Source organism: Neophocaena asiaeorientalis, unplaced genomic scaffold, assembly GCF_003031525.2.
Source record: "Neophocaena asiaeorientalis asiaeorientalis breed wild unplaced genomic scaffold, Neophocaena_asiaeorientalis_V1.1 scaffold70, whole genome shotgun sequence".
Taxonomy (NCBI): Eukaryota; Metazoa; Chordata; class Mammalia; order Artiodactyla; family Phocoenidae; genus Neophocaena; species Neophocaena asiaeorientalis.
The window spans coordinates 149,634-162,993 of NW_020175410.1; the positions used below are offsets into that span (position 1 = coordinate 149,634).

The 13,360-nt window shown below is 35.9% G+C and overlaps 1 protein-coding gene across 1 annotated transcript in view; it reads right to left on the reverse strand.

Moving 5' to 3' along the window:
• Positions 1 to 2,347: 2,347 nt before the first annotated feature.
• AHR (aryl hydrocarbon receptor) overlaps positions 2,348 to 13,360 on the reverse strand; it is a 47,977-nt gene continuing 36,964 nt past the window's right edge. The window contains exons 7-11 of the mRNA XM_024767051.1: positions 11,733 to 11,935; positions 10,905 to 11,014; positions 9,850 to 9,991; positions 7,237 to 8,482; positions 2,348 to 4,936 (exon numbers count right to left, since the gene is read on the reverse strand). Of these exons, the coding sequence (XP_024622819.1) occupies positions 4,802 to 4,936; positions 7,237 to 8,482; positions 9,850 to 9,991; positions 10,905 to 11,014; positions 11,733 to 11,935 (1,836 nt within the window). The 3' untranslated portion in view covers positions 2,348 to 4,801. The remainder of the gene's footprint in view (positions 4,937 to 7,236; positions 8,483 to 9,849; positions 9,992 to 10,904; positions 11,015 to 11,732; positions 11,936 to 13,360) is intronic.

The window sequence follows — 13,360 nt, forward strand, 5'->3', positions numbered from 1 at the left end:
TCTACTGTACTCAGCAAGAGGCTGAGTTTAGCCCACACTCAAGGGGAGGGGTATTAAGCTCCATCTATTGGAAGGCACAGTTACCTATATTTGTGATTTTCCTGTAAGGAAGGTTCGCCCCCTCGTCCCCATTTATTGATTTCTTCAATCATTTATTCATATCAGGATGGACTCACGGATATTTTATTCTTTGGGTTGTAATCCAATGCTTCTATTGTTTTGCTCAAATTGTTCGTTTTGGCAACTGGGAACTGTTTTTACATAATTTATGGAATCCTGGGAGGTGCCTATTACTGTTATCCTTATTTTGTAGATACGGAAACTCAGGCTCAGAGAGTAAGAAACCTTCCCAATGATTCACGTCATGTGTGTGTTGAGGCCAGGTGTCTTCAGAGTCTGTGTGCTTAGCTTTGCTACGCTGCTTAGAGGGAAAGGATGCTCAACGAAAGTAAATCAGAGATAAGGTGTCTTTATTTCACCCTTTTTCAGAGGTGAGATCACAGAGTTTGAGGAGATTCATCATAAAGGTAGTAGTTGCAGAATGGATGAGCTTCCAGAGGGTCAGTATGTAGAGAAAGAAACACACATGGTGGTCAGAACTAAGCCTGTTGCCAGGTGGGAGAGGAGAGTAGCTAACAAAGGCAAATGAGGGAATAAACAGGATGCAGGACAACTAATGTCATAGAACCTAAGGGGGGAAAAAAGTTCATTGAGGGTGCAGGGCCATAGAGAATCAGCCTATGGTAAGAAGGAAGTTAAGTGAACGTCATCAAAGCAGCATAATGGGAAGAAAACAAGATTTCAGGAGACCAACATTATTTGAGAGAAAGGAGGCAAAGAAGTAATTTAATAAGAAGAGGGATGCAGAATCAAGTAATTTTTCTTTTTCCTGGGATAGAGGATGACCTGTACGCAGGGGTGCCCACAGGAGAGAGAAGAGACTCTGAAAGAGGGAGACGGAGTAGCTGAGTGTATGAAAACTGGAAAGGAAGGGTGTTTGTTTTATTTATTGAAGTAGAGTTGATTTACAGTGTTGTGTTAGCTTCTGCTGTACAGCAAAGTCATTCAGTTAAATATAAATACACACGTTCTTTTTTACATTCTTATTCATTATGCTTTATCATAGGATACTGAATACAGTTCTCTGTGCTGTATAGTAGGGCCTTGCTGTTTATCCATTCCAAATACATTCGCTTACATCTGCTGCCCCCAACCTCTGGAAGCAGAGAACAGACTTGTGGTTGCCAAGGGGGAGGGGGTGGGGGAGGGATGGAGGGGCAGGTTGTGGTTAGGGAGAGTGTCCATCTTGGAGGCCGGGGAGCTTCTCCTTCTCCCATGTTGGAGGTTGGCCTAAGAGCAGAGGACAGTGGTATTGTGGAGGTAAAGGTACAGACACACTTAGGATGTGCTGTGGGGTTTTGATGGTTTCAGTCGTATTAGTGCAACTGGAAGCATGGTCCTCTGCGGACACTGGGATAAAACTGGAGAGACATTCCCTAGTCTTGTGAGTAGCTAACATCCCTGGTCAGTGTTTGACAGGCTTGGTGACAAGGGGGCAAGTTGCAGTCATTCATGCTGATGAAGTCATCTGACTGAAAGTAGGGATCAGAAATATTATCTGGATTTTTCTTGACTCTTTAAGATCAAACAGCTGAAACTGAATATATCGTGCACGCAGGCAAAAGACAGTGTTAGTCTTTCTCAAATATTCAGAATTAAGTATGATGCTAATTGGCTATGTTTTTATCGACTTGTTGAGAAAAATACCTAATGGTTAAGAATCAATGTAAAATTAATGTAAAAAAATTGTTACTAGAATGAAAACTTTTTCCCAGGAACTTCTTTTCAACTCTAACTGCAGAATTCTTGGTGAGTGTTTAATAGTTATGAATTTAACACCAAAGGCTTAACATGCCATTTATATTTGTTAGAGGTGTAAGTTTGGGCAATACCTTTTCTAATCTAAGCATAGAATAGAACATGGGTTGTTTAAATTTTTGTCATAAATATTCTTAAAATATTGGCTATTAAAATGGAATGTTGGATTTTAATCTGAGATACAAAACAAATACCACTAGACTATACTACTGATAATACAAGGTTTAAAACAGCATCCATTTCAGAAGCATTTTAACCTATGAGTTACTTGAAGTGTGTTTTTTTTTTATATTCCTGTCAAGGCCAAAATATCCAGGGGCAGAACTTTATAAGAAGTTTATGAATTATTGACTTAACCTATCCTTAAATATTGAAGACTGCTTTCATCTAATATAATTATAACACTATACTTTAAGTACTCACTTCCTTTATAGGGACCAGAAAGAAGAATTTGCATTAAAACATACTATTCATACTTGGTGATTATTTTATTACCATATATATTATTGTGTACAATTTTTTGATAATGAAGGATATTTATTACAAATCATATTTTAAACAAAAATGTATTCATGGCATATGTAAGCATTAACATCTTGAAGGAGAGAATACCCATGAAAACATTTACCTCAAATTTAGTAATACTGAAAAACACTAGTTTGAGCATAGCAATGATTGAAAGCTATATATAATACATTGGAACACTGGTAAATCTTCAGGTACTGTAGGAACAACCTGGCATAGGAAAAAGATCAAATGAGGCACATCACATCCTCAGAAGTGCACATCATCTAAAAATAAATCCCTCAATACAGCAGTACACAAACCATTCTTCCTTTGTTTGGCACTTAGCAGTACAGACAAAGGTGTATTTGGTTTAATGTGATTTTATTATTCTTAGATAAATTTTAGTTACTTTTATAGACAAAAATATACAATATTGCTTTAAGGTTTTTAAATTTTATAAGTGTATACTTGATTGTCATTATATTCACAATTTAAAAAGCCTATTTTTTCCCCCACTAAACCATTCAGTAACATGTGGAAGAGACTAACAAAAATGGTTTATATGAAGACTTTTAATGACAGGTTTAAATGTGAAAATGGAATATTAATCTGGATCACTGGTCTAAATCTTTAGTGACACCTCATGCTGGAAACAAATTATGAAATGTTTTAGACAAATTTATTATTTTCAACTCTTAAATTCTACAGGTTCAAAATTTTGTCTGAAAATGCATAAAACTGATGTAGAAGTCATTTTTATATACATTGATTTACTAAAAAATTTTTAAAAATGTATTTTAATACTACATTTCAGTGTGGGATACCATCATGTTTTTATACAATACGTGCAAAATGTGTCTGTGCCTTTCCAGATGTCCTATTTAAATGAAAGCAAGGCAGATGGTGGCACTTTTAAGTCACCTGAGGATGGTTAAATTAACAGCCTGATTAATTTGCCTTATTGATAACAGAGGTCATTATATCATAGAAACAACCTCATGCTTGAAGTTAGGAGAACTGCATGATTGTCTTTTTCTTAATACCAACTTTTGAAAGAAGTTGGATTCATTATTTGCTATCTTAAAAAGACACACTGATAAAATATGTTAAGACCCAAACAAATTATTTACGTGCATATATAAGGTATGCACTATCTTTAAATGAAAGACAAACTATTTTACAAATAATTTTGTTCATTATAAACTACACAATGCACCATTCTTTTCACTCATACCAATACTTTGCACCAAACATTGCTATATTCAATCTTAACACTCCTCAAATATGAGAAAAACAGTTTCCACTATACTAAGAAGTGAAATTTATAGTGAACATATTCCAACATCTGAAAGGATCATAGATCTACAACAGTTTTTAAAGAATTTATACATATTGAAATGGGTGCTTTACTTACTAAAGAGCTAAAAGTAAAGCTGCTTCTCTTCATTTTAAGTTAAATGCTGTTGCATTTAACAGCAGATTCTTTACACTGCAACATTCAACTATTAAGGTGGAGATTTTAGTAAAGCTAAATGGTGGTATATCTCTTACTTCTGAAAACTGTTGAAATTTTAGTGCTGCTGTCTTATTTCTATGATAATAATTTGGAAAGACATCTTCCCTTTCAAAATTTTTCAACATAAGGCACACGGCAACATTGAAGTCTAGAAACAACGAGATTAAACAACGAGATTAAACAATTAACTTTTCAACCATTTTTTGCCCTCTACCTGAAGAAAGTGGGTGAGTAGCGCAGTTAAAACATGCCTGGATTAATAGAAATGACTGAATTTAAGAAACACTGATAATATTTGTCTGCGGAATGTTAATTGATTTTAAAAAGAGAAAGTATATTTTATATAAAACATACTCCTACAGTGTTATAGGTAGAAAAAATTGTGAGGCACTTACATTACCAAGGAAGGAGGAGAGCACTGAGATTATCTTTTTATAAAAGCACCAAACCACTCATTTTAAGATCTGAGATAAAAGCAGAAGCTACAAATAGAAGAAAATAGTTCATATTTGGTACACTAATAAGAATGTTGAAGTTCAAAACTCGAAGTATTTCATTTTATTCTGACAGAAATAATTCCAACGGAGAAAAAGTTCATATTTAAAAGTGTCATAATGTCCCCCTGAATAAGTTTTGTCTATTCTGTGGTATCTCAGAATACTATAAAGTGTAGATTATTTCACTCCTCGGTGGCAGCATACTTTCTATTTTAATGATGGTAATATATGTAATTAACTCCTCTTATAAAATCATTAAAATTTGGTTTGGAAAAACAGAACTACATACATCAATGCCTCCACGTGAACTTGCTAACATCCAACAATGACAATTTTATTACTCCCTAATAATGTTTCACAAACGAATTTAATCAAAAAACCAAGATGAAAAGTGGGCTTGGAATTACAGGAATTCACTGGATGTCAAGTCAGAGAAAGGTCTGGCTTCTGACGGGTGAAGATGGGTGGTAGGCTGAGTGTTATTTATGCTGTTTAATTCAGCTGGATAGGTTTCATGTAAGACTCCTCCGTTCTGAAACTGAAAACAAAAATTGCAATGCAACTTATTAGAACAGATCCTTCGTATATCTTAAGCCGTTAGATGTATGAAAATGTATTTTTAAAATCTTTGTCCTGGGCTTCCCTGGTGGCGCAGTGGTTGGCAGTCCGCCTGCCGATGCGCACGTTGTTAAACTTCAAATTCCTTTCCTGCTGTTAAATTTTAAATCATTCAGTGAAGACATACTGAACATATATTCCGTATTAGTTGCGTTTTTACATGGTATGGATGAATAATATCATTGTCTCACTGCAGGTTCGGCATTCCATACACTGAGAGAGTACTTGGTCAGTGAACTGCCTTTGGTTTGGATAGGAACTGATGGATGAGAGTACCAGTCATTCACAGTAACTGTACTCTGTCATAAGTAAGTAAGTTTGTTTTGACCAGATTTTATCTAAAAGTTCTAGGTACCGATGAATTAATTACATTGAAGATCACTACACTGGACTACAGATAACCTAGAACCTTCTCAAAAGAGGTAAGTTTTGATGTGCAAGAGGTTTCTTAACATATTACACCATGGGTATATGATGGCTAGAACCAAGTTTTTTAATTCATAACATGCTTTACTACTAAAATTACTGTCCTAATTAATTATGGAAATAAGTTACCAAAGTAAAATACTTGCTCTTGCCGTGTAACAGTGAAATTAGGCTGATTTCCATAACTGCTACTGAAAAAAAGGAGGGATGACAGAGATACCTAGTTCTGTAGGATTTTTACAGATTAGAGAGCCTTTTGTATTTTAGAATATAGTTAGTGAAAGTAACATTATAATCATACCCTTAATTGCTTTGAGTGAAATCTACCTTTCTAAAGCCTACAGACTGCTTCTAAACTTCCTCGAGTTTTCAAAGGGAATATAGTAAGTGCCCAGAGACTGGTAGGTTTTGAATAAATTACTCTCATCAGTCATAATACAATGCACATCAGCAGTTCTCTTTAAATATATTGCCTAGAGCAGTGCTGTCCACCAGAATATAATGTGAGCCACAGATGGCCTTTTAATTTTCTTTAGTTTTAATAACTCCTGGGGGAATATATAGGTCTAGAATTCTTATCATTCATAAAAAAGTAATACAAAACAGTGGGGGAAGAAAATACTGTAAGGAACTCATGCTAATGCAGGCCCTGTTCAAAATGTAATTTTACATAATTAACTTGTACAGTAGTTACCTACCCAGGCTTACTTCACAGCAGTGTTGTGAGATAGACTGTAACCAATTGTTAAAGAACTGAAGGAAGTCAGGAATGAGGAGAAGAAAAACTTTCACAGCCATTTTCTATGAATAAGCTCATGTGTAATCAGACAAAACCATGTATATAAAAAGGCCAGAAAAAAACAATTAGTGAAAAAGAGTCAAGTAACATTTATAAACTATTATAATACATAGTCTTATAACCAGGATTCGCTTCAAAACTAAACTTAAATATACGGTAAAATGAACTAAATATTTTCTAATGGAAAAGCATGAATGCAAACATGATGTATTCCTGGGGGGCCAAAGAGAGCAGCAATCATCAGCAAGCACTTTTTGTTTTTTAAGTTACCACGATGCTAGAAGGGTTAGCTTGAGTCCCCTGATAGAAAGCCAGCTGAGATACCCCTTTTTTTTTTTTTAAAGGATGCCAGGGAAAAAAACTATTCTACCTTAAAGGATAAAATGAGGATCTGGCAGGTCACATAGAGGGACTGCCAGAGAACACCAAGGAACCCAAGTACTGAATTCCAGAGATCATCTAGGACAAAAGCATTTGAAGGAAGCACAACTATATTGATTTTTAACCCAATTTCAACAGAAATAGAGCCAATATTAAATAATAACTTTAAATAGAGTATAATCGATAAAATATTGAATCGCTATGTTGTACACCTGAAAGTCATTGTAAATCAATTATATGTCAGCAAAAAAATTGAGCTTTGAAGAAAATATTTTTAAAACTTTAAAAGGCCGTATTTTTAAAAATCAAGATTATTCTAAATAATATACTTTTCACTAATTTCACCTGGTTGTCACTTAAAGCCATAAAGCCATGTTGCTTTTTTCCTTGATTTCTTTCTCCTTTCAGGTAACTATGATATACTTGTATTACTAACATATTAAAAAAGTGCTGGCTTATTAAAAAAACAGATAAAATTAAAAATGCTCTCTCACATGAATGCTACAGATAATAGATTAAAATCAGTCACTGACGTAGAAAATTTATAACTTGGTTCGACTTATAATGTACGAAGAATCATCTAAAGGGTTTATTCAGTTTAATAAAACTCTTACCTTGTTTAAAAATGCCTGCGGGCCTGGCACTGTTGGGTTGTACTGCATCTGAGCCACATGGCTGTGCTGAGCTTCCGGCTGGCACTGGTACATTGACACAGCCCCGGCGTAACACGTCTGAGGAGTTACCATGGCTGACTGTGGATTGAGTCCGTGCCTTTGGCTTTGAGGAACTTGTAAACATGTGACAAAGTCCTCTAAGTTAGAAGAAGTTGTAGGATATGGGGCTGGTTCAAAATCCCCAATGGGAAAGTCTAACTGTGTACCCTTAGAAGGTGGCGGCAACACAGACTGACTACAGGGAATGAAGTTCTGTGCGTAAGGCATAGTATCAATCTCAGATTTGTAGGGAAACTCTTGACTGGGCCCAGGTACGTCTGAAAAGACATCGTACTGCTGTAAGTCTTGCTGAGGACAATTAAAAGGCACGGGTTGGTTCGAGCTCCAGTTTGCGAACATGCCATTAACTTGCATATGCTCCATTTTCTGACACAGCTGTTGCTGCTCCACTGCTCTGTGCTTCTGATGCTGCTGGAGCTGCTCTTGCTGTTCTAACTGGAGCTGCTCCTGTACCATGCAGCTTGGGTTCAGAGCCACGGACTGTTGCGGGTGGTAGCCTGAACCCCCCAAGGCAGACTTATTTAAAGAGTCTTCGACGTAGGTCAGAATTTCATCTGTTAAGTCAATATCTCTGAAGTCATCGTCACCAGAAAAGTCAGTTCTGAAAAATTCCTCATTCTGTTGCATGTGTTTGATATCTTCAAAATCGATGCCCAGGTGTTTCATAATGCTGTACAAGTCACTATTTCTATTATCTGGAAAGAGCCCTGCGTGATCTCCAGAGAGGGTTGGGTTCATTTCCTGAGACTGGCCAATCTGCTCGTGTTTCAGGATATTGTCACTTCCCATTGGTGCGACATTGTTTTGCCAATTACTGCACTCATTCTGAGAGTCATTGAAAAAGTTTCTTTCAAAAGGTGTACTACTTGAAGCAGGATAGAGATAAATAGATTCATCTTGTTGCATCATGGCATTCAGGAGGGAACTGGGATTGAGGAAATCCTTACTTAGAGTTGACTTGGTAGCAGAATCTTTTCCACCAGCACCATTTTTAGTCCTTATTGGTAAGGGATCCATTATGGGAGGAAAAGGGTTGGTTACCTCATATAAAACAGCTTCTCCACTGGTAAACATAAAAGGCAACTTCAGATTTCGTTTTCGTAAATGCTCTGTTCCTTCTTCATCTCTAAAATCGTGCACGAGAAAGTTGGCGTATGTTAAGGAGAGTCGCATCACAAACATTTCAAAATAAGAAATTTTAGACAAGAAAAAATAATAGCAAGCAAAATACACTGTAGTTGAGTTTCATAGCAGGTAGCTGAGTTTCATAGCAGGGAACATGAACTTTGAGAGAAATCTTTCTGATGATTAGTACTTAAAATTGTTTTTCAGACAAATTTAATTTAGAATTTGTCCAAAAACTTTTAATAATAGTCATTAATTTCACACTCAGGTTCCATCCCTACCTGAAAAATGGATTACAAGTGGAATAAAGATCCAAATGTAAAAATGAGGCTTGTTGAAATAAAATATAAAACCCAGAAGCTCTAAAGGAGGATTGACATATGAAAATTAAAAATGTTTGCATGGGGAAGGAATTCATAAATCAAGGCATGGAGAAAATGTCATAGTTAGTTATAGGTTCATATGTACTACACAGAGTGCAGGTATGTAAAATTTAATATCCATATTAGGTAAAGAGCTCCAATGGATCTCAAAACCTCTTAATAACAGAACAAGCAAACAAAAATATCAAATGTATAAAAACATTCTTCCATTCTTAACAAATTTTCCCATGGGAATTGACAACTGATTTCTAAAGTATATAGAAATGTAAAGAGCCAAGATTATCTTGAAAGAGAACAAAAATTCTGAACAAACGAGATGGCGGGCGTACATCAAGATATCAAGGCAAATTAAGGTACAGAATAGTTAAGACAATGTGTTTTGGTCTAAAAATAGACAACCAGACCAATGGAACCCCAGATACAATGCAGTGCAGTGGGGAAAAGATGGTCTTTTCAAAAAACCATCATCTTTCCAAATAAATGTTACTAGTCAGCTAGATATCCATATAAGGGAAAAGAATAATCTTGATCCTTACCCTCAAAACCACATACAAAAATCATTTCGCCAGACTGGAGGAGAAAACATTTGCAATACAAATAACTGACACACTACTCACTTCGAGAATATATGAGAAACTTAAAAATCACTGCCTGCTTATTAGCAAACACGCTAAACAAAGCACTGTTACGTTTTTCTTTTATTTGACAGATGGCGCTGGCTTTTCATCTTTCCTTCGTATACCCAGGATAACCCTTGGAGGTTTCTTTGATTATTCTCTTTCTGTAGCTCTACATACACAGTTGTAAGTCTGTTAACGCTGTTTTCTCAATGTCCTTACCCTATGCCGCCTTCTTTCTGTACATATTACCTTTCAATTATTACTTCCAGTGTAAATTCTCTTAAAATTTATTTTTAGGTTTTCATGAAGGAGAATTATTAAAATAAAAAACCAAAACATGAAATGTTTTAGGTCTTTGTACTTACGTTAGAGGTCTCTGAGTTGCAATGATATAATCTGGTCTTCCATTCTTATAAACTAAGCGTGCATTCGACTGCACCCAAGTCCATCGATTGTCTTTCGTAAGAAGCCTGAACACTATCAGGCCAGTCTCTCCAGTCTTAATCACTGAAACAAAAAAGAATTAAATTATCAAAATCAACACAATAATCTCTGTAATAAATATTTCTAGATGTAATTCACATATCACCAAAGATGATAAATATATTGACGACTTTTTTTTTTTTTTTTTTTTTAACATCTTTATTGGGGTATAATTGCTTTACAATGGTGTGTTAGTTTCTGATTTATAACAAAGTGAATCAGCTATACATATACATGTGCTCCCATGTGTCTTCCCTCTTGCGTCTCCCTCCCTCCCACTCTCCCCCTCCCACCCCTCCAGGCTGTCCCAAAGCCCCGAGCTTATATCCCTGTGCCTTGCGGCTGCTTCCCCCTAGCTATCTACCTTACTACGTTTGTTAGTGTGTATATGTCCATGACTCTCTCTCGCCCTGTATTGACGACTTTTAAGCACAGTATATTAAAATGTATCAAAATACTTCTTCAGCATTGCTAGTTTTTCCTGTTTCATACTAAAGTTATTATTTAAATGGTTCAAGGAAAGATTAAGTCAGACAATTCTCGTAACACATGAAAAGAGAGTATAGAGTTTGGAGGGAAAATTGTTTTCGTTTTAAAAAAAAGGGAACATTTCCTACAGCCTAATACATATTTTACTATACAATTTTAAAGCATAATCTCTATTAACATAAATTTTAGAATTAAAAATGATGCCATTAAAAAAACTGAGCAAAAACGTGGGCAAAACGGTCATTTTCAGAGTAATTAAATTAAACTACTTAATTCCTGTGTGGCAGCTAATGAACAGAGGGTAACTCAGGCTAATCATAACGGTGGGATACTAAGGAGAAGTTTATCCACATAGTTTCCTTAAACACATTACATTAGTAATCATTTGAAACACGTACTAGAGCGTAAGCTGCTTTCACAGCCAAGCTCCTAAGCAACTACAACTTACTCCGGATATGGTACTCAGCACAGTAAAGCATATCAGCAGCATGAATAAATTGATATCCTGATCCTCTTATGCATAGCTCTGCTTCAGTATAGCCTAAAACAATTCTTCCTCTGTTTCAAAAAAGGGCAAAACAAGAATGCAATTAAAATTTAACAGAAATGAAGTAGCCAACATCAATTCATTAGTTATATGCTAGTTTCTGTACTATGTTGACATTCAGAATTTCACACTAGCAGGGAGAAACACACACAGTTCTCTAACTGCTCTCTTTTGCTTATGGTTGCAAATTTCACTTTTAGACTATTTTCTTCTCCTGAATAAAGACCATGAAAATTATTGCTAAAGATCAGTCTAACAGAGTAGATTATATAGGTGAAACACAAAATCTCTAATTAAATTCTAGAATACCTATACTACATTTTGAGGGGCAGGGTTTCTCCAACCTGTCTGCATTCACGTTATTAGGAAGGAGAAAAGCAGCAACATGCTTTGGTTACTAAACTTCTAGGGCTAAAAGTCAAAGTTTGTATAATTTAAAAATGTAAAACAAGCCAACAATAAATGTCATCAGGATACCGAATCTTATATAAACACATCATCTGTATAATACAGAAATTGTGTCAAATATTGTAAAATAATAAAAAGATCTGTGAACGTGATGAAATTTTATTTTAAAAGGCTATGCTGTAAAGTATGAAATAATAATAGCTACTATAATAATAAACAATACTATAATCAACACCACATGGAAAATATATACATGCTAAGACACACTTACTGCAACAAAATATACATTTGGTAAAATAAACCTGAAAAGGTTTCACTTACTTGGCATCACAACCAGTAGGTGTAAAGTCTAACTTGTGTTTGGTTCTAAAGATGAAATTTTTGGTTCGGATTTCAAGTATGGATGGTGGCTGCAGTGGAGTAGCTATTGCAAACAAAGCCAACTGAGGTGGAAGTATTGATCCATCTTTCCCTTTCTTGTTCTGTCCGTGAAGATACTTCAACCTCCCTTGGAAACTCATTGCCTTAAAAAACCAAAAAACAGTTCATTAAGATTAACGCTTTAAAATGGTTCCCTTTTAAAAGGCTCCATCAGGGCCATTTCCAGTGTTCTTGATAATTCCATAAAAGTTCATGAGACTATCAAATGTGACTTGAATTCCTTTCTCCCCAGAAAGCCCATTAAAAATATCCTAAAAGGTAGTATGAGGGCTATCCTCAAGGGATTCGTAAGCGAACCACTCAGTGCTTTAAGAGGTCACAAAAGGAAGACCTAATGGTTTTCTGACCTTGCGGCTGCCCTACCATCCACGCCTAGCACGGGTCCGTACGCACTGCACACTCAAACTCCATTTCCTAAACGAATGAATAGTGATAAAGCCATCAAGTACATATTAATTTTCAGATATAGTCTGTGGACTAGTCCACAGCTCAGAGTCTATTCAAAATCCATAGGAATCTTTTATAGAGAGATAAAACAACTGTTTAAAAACACTAAAATGAATCATAAAACCATACAAAGAACACAGAACTCTACTAAAGAACAATTTTAGAAGACAGAGGAAACAGAGACAACTTAATCACGACCATGATCAATCTGGTTGCTTAAAACAGTACCAGGCCAAGGGATGATTCTGACATCAATATGAGAGCAGCACAAGGGAGAAAAGGGCCAATTACACAAAGAAATTCCACCTAGACATATATACTAAGTGATCATCAATACTAGCAAACTAGCTCAAAGCACAGTTCTAATTCTGGGTCAGCAAAACTATCTTCAGGAATAAACACACCAACAAAAATCATCGTTCGCTAATAGATTTGATCATCTGTTTCCAATTCCTGATTGATAAGTCACAAAAGTAATATGCAACCGCTAATAGATTTGATCATCTGTTTCCAATTCCTGATTGATAAGTCACAAAAGTAATATGCAACCGCTAACAGATTTGATCATCTGTTTCCAATTCCTGATAAGTCACAAAAGTAATATGCAACACGCTTTGTCTCCTTCTGTACCTGGTGGAGTGCACAGTCTTCAGGACACAGGCACCTGACAGGCCGGGCCGTCTCTACTCTTAGCGTCCTGCCTACGCTGCTCCCTGGCCATCCCACTCAGGAGTTCACACTATTCAAGAGCATTTCATACTAGAGGAGGACCCTGCAATCATGAAGACACAACCACTTTTTTACACAGCAGTTATTCCAGCCATGCGGAAAAGGCCGTGACAATTTTTCCATTTGGCAGGCATTAAATCCAAGGAGGGTAAGCAGTGTGCTGCCAAAGAAGTGCTATATAATTCTCTATCTTATACCTAAAAAGTCCAAAAAAAGGGGAAAGATAGAGAGTTCCCTGTTATTCCACTAGTCTTTGTTACTGCATCCTAAAGGATAGAGATTTTGAGTTATGGAAGATATTTCTAAAACTTTAGAAAGATTTTAAAAAGTTA